This window comes from Oncorhynchus gorbuscha, linkage group LG08, assembly GCF_021184085.1.
Source record: "Oncorhynchus gorbuscha isolate QuinsamMale2020 ecotype Even-year linkage group LG08, OgorEven_v1.0, whole genome shotgun sequence".
Classification (NCBI taxonomy): Eukaryota; Metazoa; Chordata; class Actinopteri; order Salmoniformes; family Salmonidae; genus Oncorhynchus; species Oncorhynchus gorbuscha.
In genome coordinates, this window is record NC_060180.1 from 67,463,323 (window position 1) to 67,489,345 (window position 26,023).

At 45.7% G+C, this 26,023-nt stretch overlaps 1 protein-coding gene across 2 annotated transcripts; it reads right to left on the minus strand.

Annotated features, from left to right (window-relative positions):
• LOC124042083 (F-box-like/WD repeat-containing protein TBL1XR1) lies at positions 1-26,023 on the minus strand. Of its 2 annotated transcripts, XR_006840042.1 has the most exons (16): positions 25,780-26,023; positions 23,678-23,739; positions 20,746-20,849; positions 20,107-20,252; positions 15,568-15,793; positions 15,010-15,139; positions 13,716-13,851; positions 12,249-12,312; positions 11,908-12,005; positions 11,574-11,756; positions 11,213-11,287; positions 5,137-5,264; positions 4,614-4,779; positions 4,214-4,315; positions 2,092-2,605; positions 1-88 (listed from the first exon to the last, which is right to left on the minus strand). XR_006840042.1 is itself a non-coding variant. In XM_046360407.1 (15 exons), exons 3-15 carry the CDS (start codon positions 20,801-20,803, stop codon positions 2,579-2,581), a joined length of 1,539 nt encoding a protein of 512 aa, XP_046216363.1. In that variant the 5' UTR covers positions 20,804-20,849; positions 23,678-23,739; positions 25,780-26,023; the 3' UTR covers positions 1-2,578. The 2 variants fall into 2 exon arrangements, 1 of the variants encoding a protein (XP_046216363.1); XM_046360407.1 differs by having other exon boundaries at positions 1-2,605.

Below are 26,023 nucleotides of genomic sequence, written 5' to 3' on the forward strand. Positions count from 1 at the left end.
TTATCAAAATAGATGTTTTATTCTAGACGTTTCAAAGGTCTGATTGATATTACAACAGTCAGATGCGTAGGTTGCAGAGTCTCAGCATCTGTGTAAGTGAGAGAAAATAACATGGGTGAGGGCAAAGACAAAATTAAACTAAAACCAAAAAAATCTGCACACTGGTATTTACCTACATGGTCCAGGGTGTTATGGATACATCCACATTAAAGTTTAGATTTATTGTCCTTGTTCATTTTTGCATACATAGCTACAAATAAATCATAATTATAAAAGTTTTTCAAGAGTACAAAACTTTCAAGTGCTTTTTAGGCATAGCAAAGATAGAATTAGTACTGTAGGTAGGAACAAGAAATAGCAAACACTTGAATGCAGTGTAAAAAGATCATTTTAAAACAAGAATTATAAAATACCATTCCACTGTCAGACTTCCTAATAGTCTTCATGGTACGATCCACTCACTGTTGGTTATATTTTAAGCAAACTTCAAAATACTCTTAGCTAGCTTCTGTACAAAATGCATTTGTAAAACAAGTGACATTCTTTCTGAGCAAAGGAGGCTTTTGGATATTTCTTTGTTGTTAAATAAAACACGGGTGTTTTTAAAGCCACTGGATGTTAGCTAGGGCTAAGAGATGGTATGTTGGAATGCCATGAAGTTGGGTTGGATCCAATGTGTACCCAACAAGTCAACAGTTTAGAAACTACTATTGTCCCTCGCTTTTTCACGCGTTCAGCTACTGGAGAGATATTAAAGTAACAGGATTATCGTGCGTCTGAAAGTACCAACCAGGGTTGGTGGTCAAAGCCATTTAAAGTGCTCAAATTCCAATTCAATAACGGGGGAAAAAAAGTTGCCATTTATTTTCAATTCATATTTTATTCAAATTCTTGAATTGGGAGTTCACTTCCAGAATGAATCCAAATGGAAATGACCAACCATTGCTTGAACACATGTCCCTGTTTTGCATTATTCTTAAGTGCAGAAAATAACTTAAAACAAACCCATTCTTAGGGCTGCTCTTTTACAGCTATGACCGTTTAATGGTATTTTATAAAGAACCATTTCTCATGGTGAAAGAGCCACATGATGCATAAGAATAACACATTTCCCAGCGTGTCTTTGAGTTATGGAGAATTTATCAAAACCAGCCTTGCATACAAGAGCCATACAAAAAGAATCCCCTGTGATGTCACACACACATATATATATATATAGATATATATTATATGTAGTTAGAATGTTACGTCAAGTCATATGTTCCAAAGTCCGGTTCTCATCTCCCTGCCTAGAAAACATCACCTTCTGACCACCACAAAAGAAAAAAAGCACCATCTATCCATGCACAGGCCTTGACACAGCCTGTCTCCCAAGTGTTGGTGCTGGGTAGAAAATCAATCATCCACAATGACCTAAGAGCAGACGCAGCAGTGCGTCCTCAAACAGAACACTTGAAACAATGGTTCACTCCAAAATCAAAGTTGGTCAGAAGTTACGACTCAAAAGTAGTCTCGGAACGTTGACAAAATCTCATGTTTGACCAATTTTGGGTATGAAAACTCCCGGCTAACTTTGACGTGGGCGTTTGTATGGGGGTTGTCCTGTGTCCCATTCATTCATGAGCTACCCAAAGCACTGCCATTCCTGTGTTCTGGCTAAAAGAGCCACGGAGGCACAGATGGACGATCAGCCTTTCCTTCTACATAACACTGAAACCTAAACATGTCCTTAAAATATGACAGGATGGGGTTATGTAGTAGCTAACGGTGATGATCTTTAGTCCAGAGATCTAACAGTTTTCACACCTGAAACCATTGCTCGAAGTAAACAAGCAAAATGAGATTGGACATTCGTCCTCACTAAATGCTCTCTGACAAAAAACAAAAAAAATTTGAAACAAACAATTTTGGGCAAACTGAAAAAGAAGCTTCAAAATTACAATTACAATTAACCCATTTCAACTTATGAAATATAGATTTGTTCAATGTTTTCTTGAGCCATAAAAAAAAAGTACAGTGCCAAAGTGAATGGATTTCTCCCAATAAACAGTTTCACAACCAAATGGTAAAATAAACAAAAAGCCTACTGACCTCTCCACTCTTTCCCCGACATGTAACACAAACCTACGGCAAAAGGACGACAAAACACGCTGACATGTACAATATGCACACACCAACGACGTGAGGGAGGAAAAGACATGTCTAATTTCTGGTATAAAGGATAAAAATAAACAAAGTAAACAAAATAGTAGATTTTGGTATGTATGCAATGGGTCCCCTTTGGGATTTTTTAAATTCTCTGAACGTAAAAGTAAGTTCTCTCTCCTGTGGGTCTGAGTGACTTGGTGGGGTGGGGTGGGGGGGGGGGGCAGACCCCCTTCACTGGAGGTTAGTTTGACCCCTTCTCTGGAGGTGTAGTTTAAGTGTTTATGTGGGTGTTGGGCGCTCCGTCTGTGGTGGTGGTTGTGATGGCAGGCCATGGCTTCTGATGGGACTACAGCAGTGTAGACGACAGGCAGGGACAGTCATTTTGGCTATGTACACATTCGTAGTCGGTCCATGGCTCCCCAAACGAGCGTCATTTCCTCAGATCTAATACACAAACCTGGAACAGAGAAAGAGAGCAGGAAAGATAGACGTTAAAGGTCATATGTAATGAGCTGGGCCATATATTTCTTTCTGACCACATGACCAGACCTGGAAAACCCCCTGGCCTTAAAAAGGGCCGTTATCTACCTTCCCATAGTCAGAAACATTATGTCTATGTGTGCAGTTTGAAGTTAAGAGGTAGATTTGCGTGCCATTGCCAACGAGATTTAGCGCAATGTCTGAAAGTCTATGGGTATCTGCTAGCAGGTACCATAGACTTCCAGTCATTATGCTAATGCTAGTTAGCATTATCTGGCTATTTGGCAATGGCTCGCGAATCTACCTCTTAACTTCCTTCATACTTGACACAGAGACATACAAATGGTGATGCATAAGTTAATCTGACTCTGGGGAAGTAGATAAATGGCCCCATTACCAAAATCCTGAAGTATCCCTTTAACATAGAAACCAACTATGCCTTTAACAATGAGATAAACACGCATCCATTACTAGTCTAAGAGGTCTAGTAAACACTGCAGAAAGTCACTTCATTATTCAATCTGCGGAACCTCAGGTTCTGACACCGCCTGGTATCGGTAACAGAGAGAACAGTCTGACCATTTTTAAGCCTTGTTCTGACACCACCTGGCATAGAGGTCATAGATGGCAGAGAGCTCGGCTACAGTGATGTACTAGGGCATACGCACTACCCGCTGTAGCACCTTGCGTTTGGATGCCAAGCAGTTGCCATATCAAGCGGTGATGCAGCCAGTCAAGATGCTCTCAATGGTGCAGCCGTATAACTGAGGATCTGAGAGCCCATGCCAAATCTTTTCAGCCTCCTGATGGGGAAAAGGCATTGTCGTGCCTTCTTCACAACTGTTTCTGTGTGTGGAGGATAATTCCATAGTGGACACCAAGGAACTTGAAGCTCTCGATCAGTTCCACTACAGCTCCGTTGATGTAGATGTGTCGTCAGCAGACTTAACGGTGTTGGGAGTCGTGCGCGGCCACGCCAGTCGTGGGTGAACAGGGAGTACAGGAAGGAACTGAGCACGCACCCCTAAGGGGCCCCCGTATTGAGGGTCTGTGTGGCGGATGCGTTATTGCCTACCCCCACTGTGGTCCCTCAAAGTCCAGGATCCAGTTGCAGAAGGATGTGTTCAGTCCCAGGTTCCTGGGCTTAGTGATGAGCTTGGAGGGCACTATGGTGTGGAACTTCTAGAACAATCTCTTACAGATGACCTGTAGATGCTCAAGACCATCGACAAACTAGCCGTTTGATTCATTACTCCTCAGCTGCAACTGTTGGCAAGTAAACAATTCTGTTCATTGTTCTTTTTGACCTCCAGATGAATGTAACAGACGCTAGATACTGGACAGGTAGCTAACAGATCATTAGCACAGTACTACAATCTATATAAAGTGTCACTACTTGGTGCTCGTGAACAGTGTGTGTAAATGAAGCCAGGCGTTTACCCGGACCACGAGACGTGAGCAGGAAACACCATGGGCCCGAGATAACGTCAGACCCCAGTTAAAAGCTTTATTCCATCTCAGCTCCTCCAGACACCAGGAAATCATTCCTGGCTGTGTCCATTAAGAGGCAGCTAGTGAGACTCACCGATCCGTCTGATGCACTGGCTCCCACCTTGTCGCCCGTGGCGTTCCAGCACACCTCGAAGATGCCCCCCGTTCCCCTATAGCTATGGACTAAAGCACCCGTCTGGACAGAGGGACAGACAGAAGGATAGGGGTGTAATCAGCCAACATGGACCAGGAACAATGGATTTGGGACAACTCAATTTCAATCATTATAACACATCTCACTAAGGGCTGAGCTCCAGATTTTACATGTAGATCTCAAATTTTCACAAATCACCCATTGAAATCAATGCATCATATACGTCAGATTCAGGCCTAAATATTCAAACCCATTTGTCGACCACCAGACCAGCCCTACAAGAAACAGTCGGGCTTGAGATGTGAATGATGTACGAGTGACGTCAGCGACTGTCCCGTACCTGTGTGTTCCAGATGTGGACACACTTGTCGAAGGAGCCGCTGGCAAGGTGGCGCCCGTCAGGGCTGAAGGCCACACTATAGACGGGCTCCTGGTGGCGGGTGAGCGTGTGGATGCACACGCCTCGCTCCACATCCCACAGACGCACCGTCGAGTCAAACGACGCGCTGGGGAGAAGAAGAACAGTACTTTAGTATCCATCTTCTGCTCCTAACGACCCAGACACCACCCATTTGAGAGGGAGCATGGTGCAGCGCCCCTGGAGCTGTTTAGGAGGGTAAAAGGCAGAGAGAAGGACAGAAGATCTATTCACTTATATTTGATTACAGTGACGATCCTGGGCTCTATTTTTTTTCTTCAGCTGGGGGAAACAGAATGTCACAGATAGAGATGAACACATGACTCCATACTACGTCACGTACAGATCCTAAATGTTTATGATACATAACCTCTTATGATAAAAAAAAAAAACACAAAAAACAGAGGAATGCTGGGAGTTGGAGTGTTTCACCATCTTTTATTACCTGGCCAGCATCAGGTTGGCATTGGGGTTGTTGGTCCCAGGCCCCGTGGGACTCCACTTGATGGTGTAGATCTCCTTACTGTGGGCCTGCAGGTCGTGGACACACGAGTCCTGCTTCATACTCCAAATCTGAGACAGACGGGAGAGAGACAGACATTATGTAGCACCATGGGACCGACAGAGAGACATTATGTAGCACCATGGGACCGACAGAGACATTATGTAGCACCATGGGACCGACAGAGAGCCATTATGTAGCACCATGGGATCGACAGAGACATTATGTAGCACCATGGGATCGACAGAGACATTATGTAGCACCATGGGATCGACAGAGACATTATGTAGCACCATGGGACCGACAGAGACATTATGTAGCACCATGGGACCGACAGAGACATTATGTAGCACCATGGGACCGACAGAGACATTATGTAGCACCATGGGACCGACAGAGAGACATTATGTAGCACCATGGGATCGACAGAGACACATTATGTAGCACCATGGGATCGACAGAGACACATTATGTAGCACCATGGGATCGACAGAGACATTATGTAGCACCATGGGATCGACAGAGACATTATGTAGCACCATGGGATCGACAGAGAGACATTATGTAGCACCATGGGATCGACAGAGAGACATTATGTAGCACCATGGGATCGACAGAGACATTATGTAGCACCATGGGACCGACAGAGACATTATGTAGCACCATGGGACCGACAGAGAGACATTATGTAGCACCATGGGATCGACAGAGAGACATTATGTAGCACCATGGGATCGACAGAGAGACATTATGTAGCACCATGGGATCGACAGAGAGACATTATGTAGCACCATGGGATCGACAGAGACATTATGTAGCACCATGGGATCGACAGAGACATTATGTAGCACCATGGGATCGACAGAGAGACATTATGTAGCACCATGGGATCGACAGAGACATTATGTAGCACCATGGGACCGACTCAGGAAGGAGAGAGAGAGACATTATGTAGCACCATGGGACCGACTCAGGAAGGAGAGAGAGAGACATTATGTAGCACCATGGGACCGACTCAGGAAGGAGAGAGAGAGACATTATGTAGCACCATGGGACCGACTCAGGAAGGAGAGAGAGAGACATTATGTAGCACCATGGGATCGACAGAGACATTATGTAGCACCATGGGACCGACTCAGGAAGGAGAGAGAGAGACATTATGTAGCACCACGGGATCGACAGAGACATTATGTAGCACCACGGGATCGACAGAGACATTATGTAGCACCACGGGATCGACAGAGACATTATGTAGCACCACGGGATCGACAGAGACATTATGTAGCACCACGGGATCGACAGAGACATTATGTAGCACCATGGGATCGACAGAGAGACATTATGTAGCACCATGGGATCGACAGAGAGACATTATGTAGCACCACGGGATCGACAGAGAGACATTATGTAGCACCACGGGATCGACAGAGACATTATGTAGCACCACGGGATCGACAGAGACACATTATGTAGCACCATGGGACCGACAGAGACACATTATGTAGCACCATGGGATCGACAGAGACATTATGTAGCACCATGGGATCGACAGAGACACTATGTAGCACCATGGGACCGACAGAGACACTATGTAGCACCATGGGATCGACAGAGACATTATGTAGCACCATGGGATCGACAGAGACATTATGAAGCACCATGGGATCGACAGAGACATTATGTAGCACCATGGGATCGACAGAGACATTATGTAGCACCATGGGATCGACAGAGAGACATTATGTAGCACCATGGGATCGACAGAGACATTATGTAGCACCATGGGACCGACAGAGAGACATTATGTAGCACCATGGGATCGACAGAGACACATTATGTAGCACCATGGGATCGACAGAGACATTATGTAGCACCATGGGATCGACAGAGAGACATTATGTAGCACCATGGGATCGACAGAGAGACATTATGTAGCACCATGGGATCGACAGAGACATTATGTAGCACCATGGGATCGACAGAGACATTATGTAGCACCATGGGATCGACTCAGGAAGGAGAGACACAGACATTATGTAGCACCATGGGATCGACTCAGGAAGGAGAGACAGACATTATGTAGCACCATGGGATCGACTCAGGAAGGAGAGACAGACATTATGTAGCACCATGGGATCGACAGAGACATTATGTAGCACCATGGGATCGACTCAGGAAGGAGAGACACAGACATTATGTAGCACCATGGGATCGACTCAGGAAGGAGAGACACAGACATTATGTAGCACCATGGGATCGACTCAGGAAGAAGAGGTTGTAGATCCGGCCTATAAACTACGACCAACGGTCCCCAACAACACTACTCTGTTCTTACTCCACTAAATACAGATTTACCAGTAGAGTAGCTAGAGGTCACTTTCATTTAGGAAGATTTCAGGAAGCTTGTTCTGAGCTGTGTGTGTGTGTGTGTGTGTGTGTGTGTGTGTGCGTGTGAGTGCGTGTGTGTGCGTGTGAGTGCGTGTGAGTGCGTGTGTGTGCGTGTGAGTGCGTGTGAGTGCGTGTGCGAGCGAGAGAGAGCTCTGTGCGTGTGCGAGCGAGAGAGAGCTCTGTGTGTGTGCGAGCGAGAGAGCTCTGTGTGTGTGCGAGCGAGAGAGAGCTCTGTGTGTGTGCGAGCGAGAGAGAGCTCTGTGTGTGTGCGAGCGAGAGAGAGCTCTGTGTGTGTGAGAGAGAGAGCTCTGTGTGTGTGTCTGTGTGTGTGCGAGCGAGAGAGAGCTCTGTGTGTGTGCGAGCGAGAGAGAGCTCTGTGTGTGTGCGAGCGAGAGAGAGCTCTGTGTGTGTGCGAGCGAGAGAGAGCTCTGTGTGTGTGCGAGCTGTGTGTGTGCGAGCGAGAGAGAGCTCTGTGTGTGTGCGAGCGAGAGAGAGCTCTGTGTGTGTGCGAGCGAGAGAGAGCTCTGTGTGTGTGCGAGCGAGAGAGAGCTCTGTGTGTGTGCGAGCTCTGAGAGTGAGCTCTGTGTGTGTGCGAGCGAGAGAGAGCTCTGTGTGTGTGCGAGCGAGAGAGAGCTCTGTGTGTGTGCGAGCGAGAGAGAGCTCTGTGTGTGTGCGAGCGAGAGAGAGCTCTGTGTGTGTGCGAGCGAGAGAGAGCTCTGTGTGTGTGCGAGCGAGAGAGAGCTCTGTGTGTGTGCGAGCGAGAGAGAGCTCTGTGTGTGTGCGAGCGAGAGAGAGCTCTGTGTGTGTGCGAGCGAGAGAGAGCTCTGTGTGTGTGCGAGCGAGAGAGAGCTCTGTGTGTGTGCGAGCGAGAGAGAGCTCTGTGTGTGTGCGAGCGAGAGAGAGAGAGCTCTGTGTGTGTGCGAGCGAGAGAGAGCTCTGTGTGTGTGCGAGCGAGAGAGAGCTCTGTGTGTGTGCGAGCGAGAGAGAGCTCTGTGTGTGTGCGAGCGAGAGAGAGCTCTGTGTGTGTGCGAGCGAGAGAGAGCTCTGTGTGTGTGCGAGCGAGAGAGAGCTCTGTGTGTGTGCGAGCGAGAGAGAGCTCTGTGTGTGTGCGAGCGAGAGCGAGCTCTGTGTGTGTGCGTGTGAGCGAGAGCGAGCTCTGTGTGTGTGCGTGTGAGCGAGAGCGAGCTCTGTGTGTGTGCGTGAGAGCGAGCTCTGTGTGTGTGCGTGTGAGCGAGAGCGAGAGAGAGCTCTGTGTGTGTGCGAGCGAGAGCTCTGTGTGTGTGCGAGCGAGAGAGAGCTCTGTGTGTGTGCGAGCGAGAGAGAGCTCTGTGTGTGTGCGAGCGAGAGCTCTGTGTGTGTGCGAGCGAGAGAGCTCTGTGTGTGTGAGAGAGAGAGCTCTGTGTGTGTGCGAGCTCTGAGAGAGAGAGCTCTGTGTGTGTGCGAGCGAGAGAGAGCTCTGTGTGTGTGCGAGCGAGAGAGAGCTCTGTGTGTGTGCGAGCGAGAGAGAGCTCTGTGTGTGTGCGAGCGAGAGAGAGCTCTGTGTGTGTGCGAGCGAGAGAGAGCGAGAGAGAGCTCTGTGTGTGTGCGAGAGAGAGCTCTGTGTGTGTGCGAGCGAGAGAGAGCTCTGTGTGTGTGCGAGCGAGAGAGAGCTCTGTGTGTGTGCGAGAGAGAGAGAGCTCTGTGTGTGTGCGAGAGCTCTGAGAGAGCGCGAGCTCTGTGTGTGTGCGAGCGAGAGAGAGCTCTGTGTGTGTGCGAGCGAGAGAGAGCTCTGTGTGTGTGCGAGCGAGAGAGCTCTGTGTGTGTGCGAGCGAGAGAGAGCTCTGTGTGTGTGCGAGCGAGAGAGAGCTCTGTGTGTGTGCGAGCGAGAGAGAGCTCTGTGTGTGTGCGAGCGAGAGAGAGCTCTGTGTGTGTGCGAGCGAGAGAGCTCTGTGTGTGCGAGCGAGAGCTCTGTGTGTGTGCGTGCGAGAGAGCTCTGAGAGAGAGAGCTCTGTGTGTGTGCGTGCGAGAGAGAGCTCTGTGTGTGTGCGAGCGAGAGAGAGCTCTGTGTGTGTGCGTGCGAGAGCTCTGTGTGTGTGCGAGCGAGAGAGCTCTGTGTGTGTGCGTGAGAGAGCTCTGTGTGTGTGCGAGCGAGAGAGAGCTCTGTGTGTGTGCGTCTGTGTGTGTGCGAGCGAGAGAGAGCTCTGTGTGTGTGCGTGCGAGCGAGAGAGAGCTCTGTGTGTGTGCGTGCGAGCGAGAGAGAGCTCTGTGTGTGTGCGTGCGAGCGAGAGAGAGCTCTGTGTGTGTGCGTGTGAGCGAGAGAGAGCTCTGTGTGTGTGTGTGAGAGCGAGAGAGAGCTCTGTGTGTGTGCGTGTGAGCGAGAGAGAGCTCTGTGTGTGTGCGTGTGAGCGAGAGAGAGCTCTGTGTGTGTGCGTGTGAGCGAGAGAGAGCTCTGTGTGTGTGCGTGTGAGCGAGAGAGAGCTCTGTGTGTGTGCGTGTGAGCGAGAGAGAGCTCTGTGTGTGTGCGTGTGAGCGAGAGAGAGCTCTGTGTGTGTGCGTGTGAGCGAGAGAGAGCTCTGTGTGTGTGCGTGTGAGCGAGAGAGAGCTCTGTGTGTGTGCGTGTGAGCGTGCGAGAGAGAGAGCTCTGTGTGTGTGCGTGTGAGCGAGAGAGAGCTGTGTGTGTGTGCGTGTGAGCGAGAGAGAGCTCTGTGTGTGTGCGTGTGAGCGAGAGAGAGCTCTGTGTGTGTGCGTGTGAGCGAGAGAGAGCTCTGTGTGTGTGCGTGTGAGCGAGAGAGAGCTCTGTGTGTGTGCGTGTGAGCGAGAGAGAGCTCTGTGTGTGTGCGTGTGAGCGAGAGAGAGCTCTGTGTGTGTGCGTGTGAGCGAGAGAGAGCTCTGTGTGTGTGCGTGTGAGCGAGAGAGAGCTCTGTGTGAGCGAGAGAGAGCTCTGTGTGTGTGCGTGTGAGCGAGAGAGAGCTCTGTGTGTGTGCGTGTGAGCGAGAGAGAGCTCTGTGTGTGTGCGTGTGAGCGAGAGAGAGCTCTGTGTGTGCGTGTGAGCGAGAGAGAGCTCTGTGTGTGTGCGTGTGAGCGAGAGAGAGCTCTGTGTGTGCGCGTGTGAGCGAGAGAGAGCTCTGTGTGTGTGCGTGTGAGCTCTGTGAGTGTGCGTGAGCTCTGTGTGTGTGCGTGTGAGCGAGAGAGAGCTCTGTGTGTGCGCGTGTGAGCGAGAGAGAGCTCTGTGTGTGTGCGTGTGAGCGAGAGAGAGCTCTGTGTGTGTGCGTGTGAGCGAGAGAGAGCTCTGTGTGTGTGCGTGTGAGCGAGAGAGCTCTGTGTGTGTGCGTGTGAGCGAGAGAGAGCTCTGTGTGTGTGCGTGTGAGCGAGAGAGAGCTCTGTGTGTGTGCGTGTGAGCGAGAGAGAGCTCTGTGTGTGTGCGTGTGAGCGAGAGAGAGCTCTGTGTGTGTGCGTGTGAGCGAGAGAGAGCTCTGTGTGTGTGCGTGTGAGCGAGAGAGAGCTCTGTGTGTGTGCGTGTGAGCGAGAGAGAGCTCTGTGTGTGTGCGTGTGAGCGAGAGAGAGCTCTGTGTGTGTGCGTGTGAGCGAGAGAGAGCTCTGTGTGTGTGCGTGTGAGCGAGAGAGAGCTCTGTGTGTGTGCGTGCGTAATGACCTTGAGTGTCATGTCGTCAGAGCAGGAGGCCAGCAGACTCCCCGTGGGATCCCACTTGATTGCATTCACTTCATTCTATAGGAGGGAAAGAGATGATGAGTGGAAATACATGGAAACACGTTGTGAACTTTATAATATAGCAGCACATAAAGAATGCATTAACTGTCTAAAGGCACTTCCTGTAGTGATGTGAGAACAGGAACAGGACGGGCAAAAGCCTTCACCTTTATATTCAGGTCAGTGCATTTGAAGACGAGGCCTTTAGACTATAGAGATGAATCAATGTCAGTCACAATGTCAACGTGACAGAGAGGAGACTGTTGAAACACATCCAGGCCAGACAGCCAGTCCCTTGTCTTACCGTGTGTCCCTGAAAGGTCTTGACAGGCCGGTCCTGGCCCAGCTTACACACGTGGATGCACATGTCCGTGCTGCAGGAGGCAAACGTGTTGTTGCTCTGCCAGTCCACGTCCAGGGCCGGCGCAGAGTGGAAGGGAAACTGCTGCTTGGCCTCTCCTGTGTGAGCGTCCCAAATGATGGTGGTCTGAACGGGAGATGGATACACTGTCAGAGTCCATTTCATCATGACTGACCAATGACAGCACCCCATGATGAATCAAATTCATTTTTTAATGATTTTAAATCCAACTGTCTATCACAAAACTCATTGTCTTACCGTATCCACGTGATCTTACCTTATCTACTCCTGCACTGAGGATGAAGTTTCCTTTCTTATTCCATTTAAGGGCAAATATAGGACCTTTATGCTGGCCCAAGGTACTGGCGAGGTCACCTGCAAAAACACATGTCACGGTGCTTGTTTAGCATGGGAACAGGTTTATGGGTCATCTTTGATTCAGTGTTTAGAAATGGAGATGCTGCTCTAACCAAAAACAGGATCCCACTAAATGGAAAGACATGTTGTCCAGAAATCACCTCATTGGACAAACACTTATTGTTTGCCTAAAAACATTAAAGCAAAAAATGTTACGTAAACCATTAACATTAAGCCGTAGTGCATCTTTAAATGGCTTACCGTCTTTAGTCCATATTCTGGCAAAGCCATCGTACGAACCTGTGGCTAGCAGCGTACCCTCACTCTGAAAAACACAAATTCATATGTTATTTAGTTGTTGTTTTTTTAAACCAAAACTAAAACCTTTAACTTCTTATTTCCACATCCAGATGAAACGCAAGCCCTGCTCCTGCTACTCATCCCCAGAAGATAAGATATGCATATTATTAGTAGATGTGGATAGAAGACACTGACGTTTCTAAAACGGTCTGAATCATGTCTGAGTATAACAGAACTTATTTAGCAGGTGAAACACCGAGGACAAAACATTCAGATATTTATTTTTAGGTCACTTTTCAATGGGTTTTCATTGGGAATCCAGATATCTAAGGGACCTTCTTGCAGTTCCTATCGCTTCCACTGGATGTCAACAGTCTTTAGACATTGGTCGAGGTTTTCCTTTGTGTAATGAAGTACGGCTATCTTGAACAAGGGTCACTTGAAGTGTACTGTTAAGAGGCGCGTGTCCAGAAAGCTTCAGTTTGTTTTCTTCCTGTATTGAACACAGATCATCCAGTCTTCAATTTTATCGATTATTTACGTTAAAAATTACCTAAAGTTGTATTACAAAAGTAGTTTGAAATGTTTACAGGTAACATGAGATATTTTGTAGTCAAGTTGAGCAAGTTGGAACTGGTGTTTTTCCGGATCAAACGCGCCAAATAAAATGGACATTTTGGATATATATCAACGGAATGAATCGAACAAAAGGACCATTTGTGATGTTTATGGGACATATTAGAGTTCCAACAGAAGAAGCTCGTCAAAGGTAAAGCATTAATTATATATTTTTTCTGCGTTGTGTCGCGCCTGAAATATGGTTTCTCTTTGTTTACGGAGGTGCTATCCTCAGATAATAGCATCGTTTGCTTTTGCCGAAAAGCATTTTTGAAATCTGACATGTTGGTTGGATTCACAACAAGTATAGCTTTAATTTGCTATCTTGCATGTGTGATTTAATTAAAGTCTGATTTTTGTAGTAATTTATTTGAATTTGGCGCTCTGCAGTTTCCCGGGCTTTTGGCCAGGTGGGACGCTCGTGTCCCACATATCCCAGCGAGGTTAAATAACCTGGAATTCTGGGTTGCCATATTTTTGTTTGCTTCTGTTGCACACCAGATTGGGACCAAACAAGGGACCTAATCCTAATTTGACATTTATTTGCATTACTAAAACCGTGGCAAAAAATTATCTCCTGATGACAAACATTTACCAGAAAGTCGGTTTTGCCTGCATGTCCTGAGTTGCGATTAGGCTCAAAGTACTTTGAGCAGGTTGAGTATTTTTCATAGAGCAGGGAAATGACAGCCTGCTCTACTGTAAATCTTTATTCAGTAGCGACAGCCCTATATTTTCCATGAGAGTGAGAAAGCCGTCCCATATTTCCAGCTGGGAAGACAAACTAATCGGGATCTCTCTCTAACTCACATTCCAGTCCAGTGAGGTAACGTCTTTGTTGCTGGGTACGTCCTGGCCTCCCTCCCGTATACAGTGTCTCAGCACCAGCTGCGTGGAGCTGCCGTTCTCACTCAGGTTCCAGATCCGCGCCGTCGAGTCCCCAGACCTACACACACACACACACACACACACACGTCATCCAACTTCTTTGGATAGCCTAAAACCACAGTAATGTCTGACTACGTAGATTGTATTATATGGTGCGTAGGGTTCAATTAGATGTGCGAGTACAAAACACACAAATAAACATTTCTCTGAAGTTTACCACCAGCAACCTGTTGGAAACATCCTTGAGTTTCCAACAGTTCTGCCACATCAAAATGTGGGTCAATGAATACTTCTCCAGACTACCAATGCTGTAGGAAGGTGGATTTTACTTTATGAACAGAAATAATTTATCTTTAGGCTATGTCCCTTCTCTGTAGAAAGACAGAAGGAGGACAGACTGTGAAACAGAAGGACAGACGGTGAAACAGACAGTGAAACAGACAGTGAGACAGAAGGAGGACAGACAGTGAAACAGAAGGAGGACAGACAGTGAAACAGGAGGACAGACAGTGAAACAGGAGGACAGACAGTGAAACAGGAGGACAGACAGTGAGACAGAAGGAGGACAGACAGTGAGACAGAAGGAGGACAGACAGTGAAACAGGAGGAGGACAGACAGTGAAACAGGAGGAGGACAGACAGTGAAACAGGAGGAGGACAGACAGTGAAACAGGAGGAGGACAGACAGTGACAGACAGTGAAACAGGAGGACAGACAGTGAAACAGGAGGACAGACAGTGAAACAGGAGGACAGACAGTGAGACAGAAGGACAGACAGTGAGACAGAAGGACAGACAGTGAGACAGAAGGACAGACAGTGAGACAGAAAGAGGACAGACAGTGAGACAGAAAGAGGACAGACAGTGAAACAGAAGGAGGACAGACAGTGAAACAGAAGGAGGACAGACAGTGAAACAGAAGGAGGACAGACAGTGAAACAGAAGGAGGACAGACAGTGAAACAGAAGGAGGACAGACAGTGAAACAGAAGGAGGACAGACAGTGAAACAGAAGGAGGACAGACAGTGAAACAGAAGGAGGACAGACAGTGAAACAGAAGGAGGACAGACAGTGAGACAGAAGGAGGACAGACAGTGAGACAGAAGGAGGACAGACAGTGAAACAGAAGGAGGACAGACAGTGAAACAGAAGGAGGACAGACAGTGAAACAGGAGGACAGACAGTGAAACAGAAGGATATAGGAGTTTGTTCTGTACCCAGAGGCGAGCAGGTCGTTAACGGGGTTCCAGGCACAGATGAACACCTCTGACTCGTGGCCCCTCAGCACCATGGCCTTGTTTTGGGGGATCGCCACATTCTGGTCCACCTCCATCTCTGCATGGTGGTCTGAGGAGGCACACCATAAAGTTAGACTCATCGTGTATCAAATGTCTTATATCCATCTAGAGTCCTCTATCTCTATGCTAGACACACAGATCAGAGTTCTTGGGCGGAGTCCTGGGCCAATTCTGCACTTGCACATTCCTCCATCATTTAAAATGCATAGGATTTACGTAAGCATTGGCTGATGGGGTTTCCACCCCTGTTAAATTCATGACCAGAGGGAGATATTGCTAGCTTGTCAAATAGCAGCTAAACCTACACTAGTGTTGGTATGAATGACAAAAGTCTCCACCATACATTGTGCTTTAAACTCAAGAGGTGTGAGGCCTATGTATTGTAAATCAGTTGTACTGTTGTGGATCATGAAAGGAAACATGGAAAATGTAACAAAAATAAATCAAAGACGTGCGATAATAAAAGGTTCTGCTCACTGGCTAAGCCATGGGCCCCGTTCTCCTCGCCGTTGGCAGCGGTGCCTCCCTCTCCGTTCTTGGCACCGCCAGGTTGGAGGCCCTGGGTGCCGCTGGTACTGCCCACCTGTTGCTGCTGGGCCAGCTTTTCCCTGTAGGCCTGCTGCCGCGTCTGCACCACGTCGGGCATGACCGCGTCGATCAGGGACAGCGACTCGATGGGCCGCCCGTCAAAAAGAGTGCCATCCTGGGTGGCAACAAGACAGAAGTTTGGGTTCTTGCACGGCTTCAGGTACTACTAATGATGGGTGGGACTGGGAACTGCAGAGACCTCATGATATCATCACCATACTTAGCTGCTGATTCTATAAGTATTGCGATTCTTACGTTTCTATATGCATTTCGATTTTAGATGTATTGCGATTCTATACAGTTGAGATCAGAAGTTTACATACACCTTAGCCAAATGCAATAAAACCCAGTTTTTCATAATTCCTGACATTTAATCCTAGTAAAAATTCACTGTCTTAGGTCAGTTATGGTCACCACTTTATTTTAAGAATGTGAAATGTCAGAGTAATGATAGAGAGAATTATTTCAGCTTTTATTTCTTTCATCACATTCCCAGTGGGTCAGAAGCTGACAAACTCTATTAGTATTTGGTAGCATTGCCTTTAAACTGTTTAACTTGGGTCAAACGTTTCGGGTAGCCTTCCACAAGCTTCCCACAATAAGTTGGGTGAATTTTGGCCCATTCCTCCTGACAGAGCTGGTGTAACTAAGCCAGGTTTGGAGGCCTCCTTGCTCACACACACCTCAGTTCTGCCCACAAACTTTCTATAGGATTGAGGTCAGGGCTTTGTGATGGCCACTACAACACTTAGACTTTGTTGTCCTTAAGCCATTTTGCCACGACTTTGGAAGTATGCTTGGGGTCATTGACCATTTGGAAGCCGCATTTGCGACCAAGCTTGAACTTCCTGACTGATGTCTTGAGATGTTGCTTCAATATATCCACATAATTTTACTTCCTCACGATGCCATCTATTTTGTGAAGTGCACCAGTCCCTCCTGCAGCAAAGCACCCCCACAAACATAACGATGGTCATTACGGCCAAACAGTTCTGTTTTTGTTTCATCAGACCAGAGGACATTTTTCCAAAAAGTACAATCTTTGTCCCCATGTGCAGTTGCAAACAGTAGTCTGGCTTTTTTAAATGGCGGTTTTGGAGCAGTGCCTTCTTTGCTGAGCGGCCTTTCAGGTTATGTTGATATAGGACTCATTTTACTGTGGATATAGATACTTTTGTGCCCGTTTCCTCCAGCGTCTTCACAAGGTCCTTTGCTGCTGTTCTGGGATTGATTTGCACTTTTCACACCAGAGTACATTCATCTCTAGGAGACAGAATGCGCCTCCTTCCTGAGCGGTATGACAGCTGCGTGGTCCCATGGTGTTTATAATTGCGTACTATTGTTTGTACAGATGAACGTGGTACCTTCAGGCATTTGGAAATTGCTCCCAAGGATGAACCAGACTTGTGGTGGTCTACAAAAAAAAGATTCTGGGGTCTTGGCTGGTTTCTTTTGATTTTCCCCATGATGTCAAGCAAAGAGGCACTGGGTTTGAAGGTAGGCCTTGAAATACATCCACAGATAAACCTCCAATTGACTCTAATGATGTCAATTAGCCTATCAGAAGCGTCTAAAGCCATGACGTAATTTTCCAAGCTGTTTAAAGGCACAGTCAACTTAGTGTATGTAAACTTCTGACCCACTGGAATTGTGATTCAGTGAATTATAAGTTAAATAACCTCTGTAAATAATTGTTGGAAAAATGAGTTGTGTCATGTACAAAGTAGATGTCCTAACCCACTTGCCAAAACTATAGTTTGTTAACAAGAAATTTGTGGAGTGGTTGAAAAACGAGTTTTAATGACTCCAACATAAGTGTATGTAAACTTCCGACTTCAACTGTATGCATTGCGATTCTATATGTACTGCGATTCGATATGTATTGCGATTCTCCAGATTCGATAAACATTGATTCTATATGTATTGTGATTCTCATGATTCTACAGTGGGGCGAACAAGTATTTGATACACTGACGATTTTGCAGGTTTTTCTACTGTAATTGAGGTCTGTAATTTTTTATCATACTTCAACTCTGAGAGACGGAATCTAAAACAAAGATCCAGAAAATCACATTGTATGATTTTTAAGTAATTCATTTGCATTTTATTGCATGACATAAGTATTTTATACATCAAAAAAGCAGAACTTAATATTTGGTACAGAAACCTTTGTTTGCAAATTACAGAGATCATACGTTTCCTGTAGTTCTTGACCAGGTTTGCACACACTGCAGCAGGGATTTTGGCCCACTCCTCCATACAGACCTTCTCCAGATCCTTCAGGTTTCGGGGCTGTCGCTGGGCAATACGGACTTTCAGCTCCCACCAAAGATTTTCTATTGGGTTCAGGTCTGGAGACTCCAGGACCTTGAGATTCTTCTTACAGAGCCACTCCTTAGTTGCCCTGGCTGTGTGCTTCGGGTCGTTGTCATGCTGGAAGACCCAGCCACGACCCATCTTCAATGCTCTTACTGAGGGAAGGAGGTTGTTGGCCAAGATCTTGCGATACATGGCCCCATCCATCCTTCCCTCAATAAGGTGCAGTCGTCCTGTCCCCTTTGCAGAAAAGTATCCCCAAAGAATGATGTTTCCACCTCCATGCTTCACGGTTGGAATGGTGTTCTTGGGGTTGTACTCATCCTTCTTCTTCCTCCAAACACAGCGAGTGGAGTATAGACCAAAAAGCTACATTTTTGTCTCATCAGACCACATGACCTTCTCCCATTCCTCCTCTGGATCATCCAGATGGTCATTGGCAAACTTCAGACGGGCCTGGACATGCGCTGGCTTGAGCAGGGGGACCTTGCATGCGCTGCAGGATTTTAATCCATGACGACGTAGTGTGTTACTAATGGTTTTCTTTGAGACTGTGGTCCTATCTCTCTTCAGGTCATTGACCAGGTCCTGCCGTGTAGTTCTGGGCTGATCCCTCACCTTCCTCATGATCATTGATGCCCCACGAGGTGAGATCTTGCATGGAGCCCCAGACCGAGGGTGATTGACTGTCATCTTGAACTTCTTCCATTTTCTAATAATTGCGCCAACAGTTGTTGCCTTCTCACCAAGCTGCTTGCCTATTGTCCTGTAGCCCATCCCAGCCTTATACAGGTCTACAATGTTATTCCTGATGTCTTTACACAGCTCTCTGGTCTTGGCCATTGTGGAGAGGTTGGAGTCTGTCTGTTTGATTGAGTGTGTGGACATGTGTCTTTTATACAGGTAATGAGTGGAGAACAGGAGGGCTTCTTAAAGAAAAACTAACAGGTCTGTGAGAGACGGAATTCTTACTGGTTGGTAGGTGATCAAATACTTATGTCATGCAATAAAATGCTAATTAATTACTTAAAAATCACACAATGTGATTTTCTGGATTTTTGTTTTAGATTCAATCTCTCACAGTTGAAGTGTAAGTACCTATGATAAAAATGACAGACCTCTACATGCTTTGTAAGTAGGAAAACCTGTCAAATACTCCCCACTGTATTTGTATTGTGATTCTATATGTATTGATTCGACAGCGTTCTTTCACTGTGATTTGATGTTCCTAACATATTGCTCACTATGTCTGCTGCTGAGGGACAAGAGAGAACAGTAGAAAACAAGTTTTGATCAGTCAGTGAAACAAAGTGCTGAAAACATGTTGGCTCACTATTTAAAAACAAAACGGAGAACAAGCTATAGGATGAAAACAGGCACAGATGACCAGCACTAGCTAACTACCTACAGTAGCAAAAATTATAATAAATACATGTACAAATCGATACATTGAGTCAAATATAGATAAGATAGTCCAAAAATAATATTGTGATTTGTAACTTCATTAATTCCCAACACATCACTACAGGTGATTCAGGGCCAGATGGTTTTATAATACCCTAATGGCTAAAGGGAAATTCCACTCAAAAGTTAAAGTCTTTCTTTACCTTTGAATGTCTAACGTGCGTCTTTACCCAGAAACTTTAGACAAAATCTGTAGAAGAGCACTAGAAAATTACAATCCAATGACATCAGCTTTAGCAGAGCAATAGAGCGGATGATGTCATAGGATTGCTCTTCCCTAGGATTAGATGTAATGTAATCCTAGATTTGTGGTTGGGGCAACTTCAACCGTCTTACATTTTAGAAATTAAAGGCTACAGAGAAGGTATTGAACACGGCTGCAGGTAGCCTAGTGGTTACAGCATTGGACTAGTAACCACAAGGTTGCTAGATCAAATCCCTGAGCTGACGAGGTAAAAATCTGTCGTTCTGCCCCTGAACAAGGTAGTTAACCCACTGTTCCTAGGCCATCATTGTACATAAGAATTTGTTCTTAACAGACTTGCCTAGTTAAATAAAAGTTAAATAAAATAGTCAATATATAGGAAAGTTGACGGTTAGAGTGGCGTACAGCCAGTAAATAAGCAAGTTAGCATTGAGGGTACTGACCTCGTTGATGCTGACCTCCGCCTCCACGTACTGCAGGCCCTTCTGGATGATGGAGATGAGGGCAGCAGGGGGCACCAGGGCTCCGTTGATATTGGACTGGCTGATGTGGCTCTCTATGCCAAAGGTGAAAGCCGAGTGGGAGAAGCCTGGCAGACAGGGAGAGGGATGGAGAGAGCGAGAGAGGGACATTAGTGTTGTTACACCCCTGTCCTTCAAATAGGCACACCACTGCGTCATTAGGTTGTTATGGTTACGTGCACCTTGAAGAGTTTATAGTCAGCGAGCGAAACTTGTTGAAATGATGTCATAGTGACATCATTTCAACCAGTGTCTGGTCATAGTGACATCATTTCAACCAGTGTCTGGTCATAGTGACATCATTTCAACCAGTGTCTGGTCATAGTGACATCAGTTCAACCAGCTTCACCAGCTGTGTAGCACTCAGTTAACATTCCATTTGAGGATTATGGTGGTAGAAATATTAAGCATTTTTCCTGCATTTCAGCTAGATAAATTGCAGATCTGACAATGGATAGTGGTCCCAATTAGTTCAAATAGAAATGTTCAATAGGACGAGACACTACATTTCCGGAGCAGGCTACTGCACAAAGTACATGAGAAGATGTAGGTCTGTCTTACCCGACTCTTGCAGGTATCTGTACACCAGGAAGTTGACCTCATCACTGCTAATGCTCATTTTTAATCCTGGCGGTTAAACCATGGGGTCAGCGCAGGATAGGAGCCTAGCAAGAACAAGAGACAGACACAGTTACAACACCTACCCTGATGAAATATGAATGCTGAATCCTATTATAGTAAGATAATTATTTACAGAGTGAACTGACATGTCAATGAACCCAGTGCCTTCGCCGGGGTTGAACATTTGAACGCTTGCCCATGGATTACCAATACACTGATTAGTAACTAAGTATTTAGTTGGAACTCGGCATGCTTTTGAACTTGGTAGTCTTGGCAAGTGGCAACATTGACTTTCAACACGTAGTGTAGATTGTAAATGCGTAGTAGATCCTTGAAAACAGGGTGTAATTTAAAAAAAAAGACTAACTCCCCAACAGATAATGACCTAAGGCCTTTTGATCCCTCACCTTGCCCGACCTACTTTGTGCAAACTTCATAACTCTGTGGCTACAGCGATCATTATTTGGCAGTACAATCATGGAGTTGAAATTCTTCTTTGGTGGGTTGTGGAGTGTTCCCATCCTGGTCCTTAGGCGGGGCACTAGTTTCCATTCATTAATCCCCACAACTGGAAATCATTACCAAGCCCTCCTTAAAGAGGTCAGGCTAATTCTTGTGGACAAAACCACTGGGGGAAAGGAAATTGGGGGAGGGGGGTGGTACGGGAATAACAGCCAGCATAGTTTGTATCCCTGCCGCGTATTTAATCAAGCAAAGCCACACACTGTTTAAACAGGACTGTGGAAATAAACAGACGTAGAGGATGGCTGGATTGAAACTTCCAGCTCTCTGTCATGCCAGCAAACTAAAGTCAACACTCAGACCAGAAATGAGATCAACGCTAATCAAATCAAGAGCGCCTTGGACTCTGGCGAATGACGATGCACTTCATTGCGCAGACAGAATTATGACAATGTTGGGTGCGTTACCGCGTTGCAGGAGACACCCATAGGTGTTCACATTGACTATGAGGGGTCCGGTTGCTGAGGTGGTCTCTACATACATACATACATACATACATACATACATACATACATACATACATACATACATACATACATACATACATACATACATACATACATACATACATACATACATACATACATACATACATATAAATACACTGACAACAGGTTTGCATGTTATTTGCTGAGTTCATTGCTTTTCTCTTGTCCCATATCAATTACAGACAGGGTCTCTCTCTTCGCCTCCTTCTCAAAAGGCATTGGAGGAGAAGAATGAGAAAGTTCCAGGTTTTCATTCAAACTTGTAGCTGCTTGAAAACACCCACCCACTGGCCAGGACTAGTGATGTTAAGCCAGACCATAGCTCACATTGCAAAGTGGTGGGTGACCCGCTGATAGCCTAGCCTACCTACCATTGACTATAGCCTATGCACTCAAATGGCGATTCAGAGGCACACTTTAATTACAATAATAAAAAAATAAGAGTAGCTTTTTAATCGTGGCCATCAAAACAGTGAGCACATGATAGCATATAGAATTTGTTATGCAATGACAGGGCGTATAAAAACAAGTTTCACTCCAGTAGCAGCTTTTTCAAGAGCTGCTCTCATTCTGTCTGACAGGTGACAGTATATTCCTCTCCTCAAACTAGGCTCTGTATGCTGTGTGTGGTGTGATAAGATACATGATGACTAATGAAAATACACAACCGACAATTTAATTGTACTAAAAAATGCAAATTAACCTATAGACCAATAAGCATAACCAATCACATGTATTTTTGATGGCTAACCGGTTAACATCCCTACCTCTCGGTAGGCTATAGTACACTGTAGCTTCTACTGTATTGTAATCCCTCTCTGAACGCGAAGCCTACGGACAGCACTCTCTCTAGGGTTGTCACGATACCGGTATCACGAAACTCAGAAGTATCATGGCAAGGAAACAAAACATGAAGCGGACAAAATTTGCTGAGGAAAACAGTCCTAATATTGGATACAAACAGCCTTATGTTGTTACCCAGAATCACATGTTTCTTTTCCGAGCCATAGCACAATATTTTACATACAGTAGGACCAAAGAGTTGTCTGACTTGTGTTTTCCTGCCATGGAAAATCATGTAATGTAGTACCTGGTTTCGTGACAAACCTATGTTCTATGAATACGAGCCCCAAGAACAGCATTCTCTCCCTGAGCACGAGGCCTAAGGCTGTGAGTGTGAATGCATTAACCCAGCACAGCACCGTTTGTACGGCACATTCCGGCACATTCCATCCAGAAATCACAGCCGGGGCCTCGACAGTGAATGTGCGGGAAATCATGTCAGCTACAGCTCGACAAGCCAGATTACAACGGATTGAGGAGTTTACTAATTGTGCCGATGTGTATTCCTATTCCCCTACGTAAATATTTACAGCGTTCAAGGGACGGAAGGCGTTTCGTTTTCCAGTCCGTGCCGCTTCAAGGTTGTGCCACAAGTCAGTCGGGTCATGGAGGGTGAATATGACTCACTGGTGTGAGGTCTTTGTCTCTCTGTTTGACGTACACTGAAGTACAGGCCTCAACCCCAGAGTCCTGACATGTTGTCGAGGGCATGACTGTGCCTGCAGACTCCTCTCGTGCTCCTTCACTACAGTTCACAGAGCAGATGAGAAAAGACTATGTTGTTGCAAAATGACACGCTTATCCTACGTGATATCCAAAATTAACTCTGCATCCTGGTAGTCCAGGTCTGAGCCAACGTATAGAGAAAGTCATCCTTACAATGCACTTTGCACTCAAGTCGCGATAACCACTGTGCTTTCTAATATACTTTATTGGACAAAAGCTCAACTTGTGTGTTGCTTCTAAGGGACCCCACGTAAGGCTATTACATACGATGATGTCAGCTCCAGATTACTCACCATGTGATCAAGTGTCTTTCAGAAGCTCATTGCTCCACCATCCATAGGAGGAACTCCGCAATCTAGGACCCAAGACAGGGAAAATAACAATGACGCTGTTGTTCAAGTTGACCCTCCTCAGAGCCAGTACTTGAGTGAAACCTTGAGTATACTGTTTAAAAGTATATAGCATGGAAAGAGGACGACGCAATCATATTTCATAGCAACATCAGACCTCATGATTATCCATGACAAACATACAAATCCCAGCACATAGATAATACCTATCAATGTTGTATGGGAGTTGTGAGGGAAATGTAGCAGTGCCTATGTAGGCAGATTGAGGAAAGAGTTAAGAGTTGACTGGCCAGGAAGGTTGTGTCACTCACTATACTATCAGGGAAACCGGGTCAGCAGTGCTGAAGCCAAAACAGCCAATGGACCTTTGTGCTACCAGTGCCCTGGTGGGAGAATGCAAGAAGCAGACTGAGGAGAATTATTTTCTACAGTACACAAGGACTGTGTATATTAGTGTCCCTTGAAAATGTGTGTTGAATTTTCAACATGTAGCCTACAACATGGTAGGATTTTGTTTCTATAACTTAGGCTCCATTTTCTTGACACCTAGCTAGAAGGTTGAAGAAATTGATGGCAAATGTAAGAAATCACATGTTAGTTTTTGACTGTGTGTAGACTATAGTGGGATGTTGGTTCCACACTCTCCATCCCACTACAACACACACTCAACAAAAACACTTAGTTGTGTATTTGATGGACTTTTCCTCTGGCGCTACAAATCATTAATTCTGCCATTTCTCTCTCTTCTCTATTTGAAAAAACAACGCTTGAATGAGATAGTTAGTCTGACTGAGCCGTTCCCTACTACAGTAGTTAATGAACTCTCCTCTTTAACTGTACACAAGTCACTAATGAGTTGGGATATAGCTAGTCTGACTGAGCCGTTCCCTACTACAGTAGTTAATGAACTCTCCTCTTTAACTGTACACAAGTCACTAATGAGTTGGGATATAGCTAGTCTGACTGAGCCGTTCCCTACTACAGTAGTTAATGAACTCTCCTCTTTAACTGTACACAAGTCACTAATGAGTTGGGATATAGCTAGTCTGACTGAGCCGTTCCCTACTACAGTAGTTAATGAACTCTCCTCTTTAACTGTACACAAGTCACTAATGAGTTGGGATATAGCTAGTCTGACTGAGCCGTTCCCTACTACAGTAGTTAATGAACTCTCCTCTTTAACTGTACACAAGTCACTAATGAGTGAGTTGTGAGTTTAAAACAGTGGATACCTAGCTAACGTTATTTCCCATGGTAGCCTAGTTGAACACGTCTACTTGATATCAAAGATTGGACTAATCCCTACTCATTATTATCATGGTCTTAAAATGAGAGGTTGATCCCTGGTACCATGGCAATTTCTATTTCTTTAACACCCAGTTAACAAAAGTCCCCCACTGCATGTGGACCTACTAGAAGCGGCAGAAGACTGCTAAGATTAGCACACTGGTAGCTAACTAATTGGAGGTCATTTACTAGTTAACTAGCTAACTAGTTAGCACAATTTACTATAAGTAACTTAAACAGTTAACGGCGTCATTTAAATTTCATCTAACGTATAACCTCAGCTTTTAAAACAGAAATTCATTTCATCTAGCCAAACTATTACGCTCTGTCACCTAACGTTAGCTAGCTAGCGTTATGTCACCAGGCTAAAGCTATCTTAGCTAACTGGCTAGCTAACGGGGAGAGCACAAATCCCATCCCCCACACGGTTGTTAGCAAATGAGGCTAAGCTAACGTAAGTTAGCTAGCTAGCCGGAGCACCGCGACGTGGTTTTTCCGCTCGCCACACTCCCGTGCCCATGAGGCATTGCTAAAGGACTTAGCGTTCGCTAGCTAGCTACACTAGCGTAGTTGTTTCAAAAACCAAAGGCAATCGTTTTGAAAGGGGTGGCAATATTTTGCATTCATTCCTATGTTCCAACAACAAACACAAAACATACGATTCGGTCTTATATGAAATGTTCTGCTAAACGCTAGCAAGTAAGCTAGGCTAGTTAGCTAGCTGCTTTTTCAAAATGTCTCCATAATCCAGTACCTACTTTGTCTGAAATCTTTTGATAGATGGTTTCCGCGTGTAATCCTCGTGTTCAAGCTAAACCATGTTATCCATTTACAAATATTGGAAAATTGATATCTCAAGGAAATGTATTAACATTTTAAAGATAATAGCTAGAGATACAGAGCCAGGCGGTTCGAAACCAACGGCTTCAGACACAGTAACGTGACTTTCCCTACAAAAATGGGCAGTCCTGGCAGCCTGCTACAGTCTTTCCAAACGTCACT

Bases quoted from the DNA above. Each gene is read 5' to 3' on its own strand.
- LOC124042083 (XM_046360407.1), bottom strand. From the start codon at position 20,803: ATGAGCATTAGCAGTGATGAGGTCAACTTCCTGGTGTACAGATACCTG. The intron at 20,253-20,745 runs GTAAGACAGACC...CCTGTCTGCCAG, and splicing joins CAGATACCTGCAAGAGTCGG to GCTTCTCCCACTCGGCTTTC. The intron at 15,140-15,567 runs GTGAGCAGAACC...GTGCCTCCTCAG, and splicing joins CGGGGCCCATGGCTTAGCCA to ACCACCATGCAGAGATGGAG.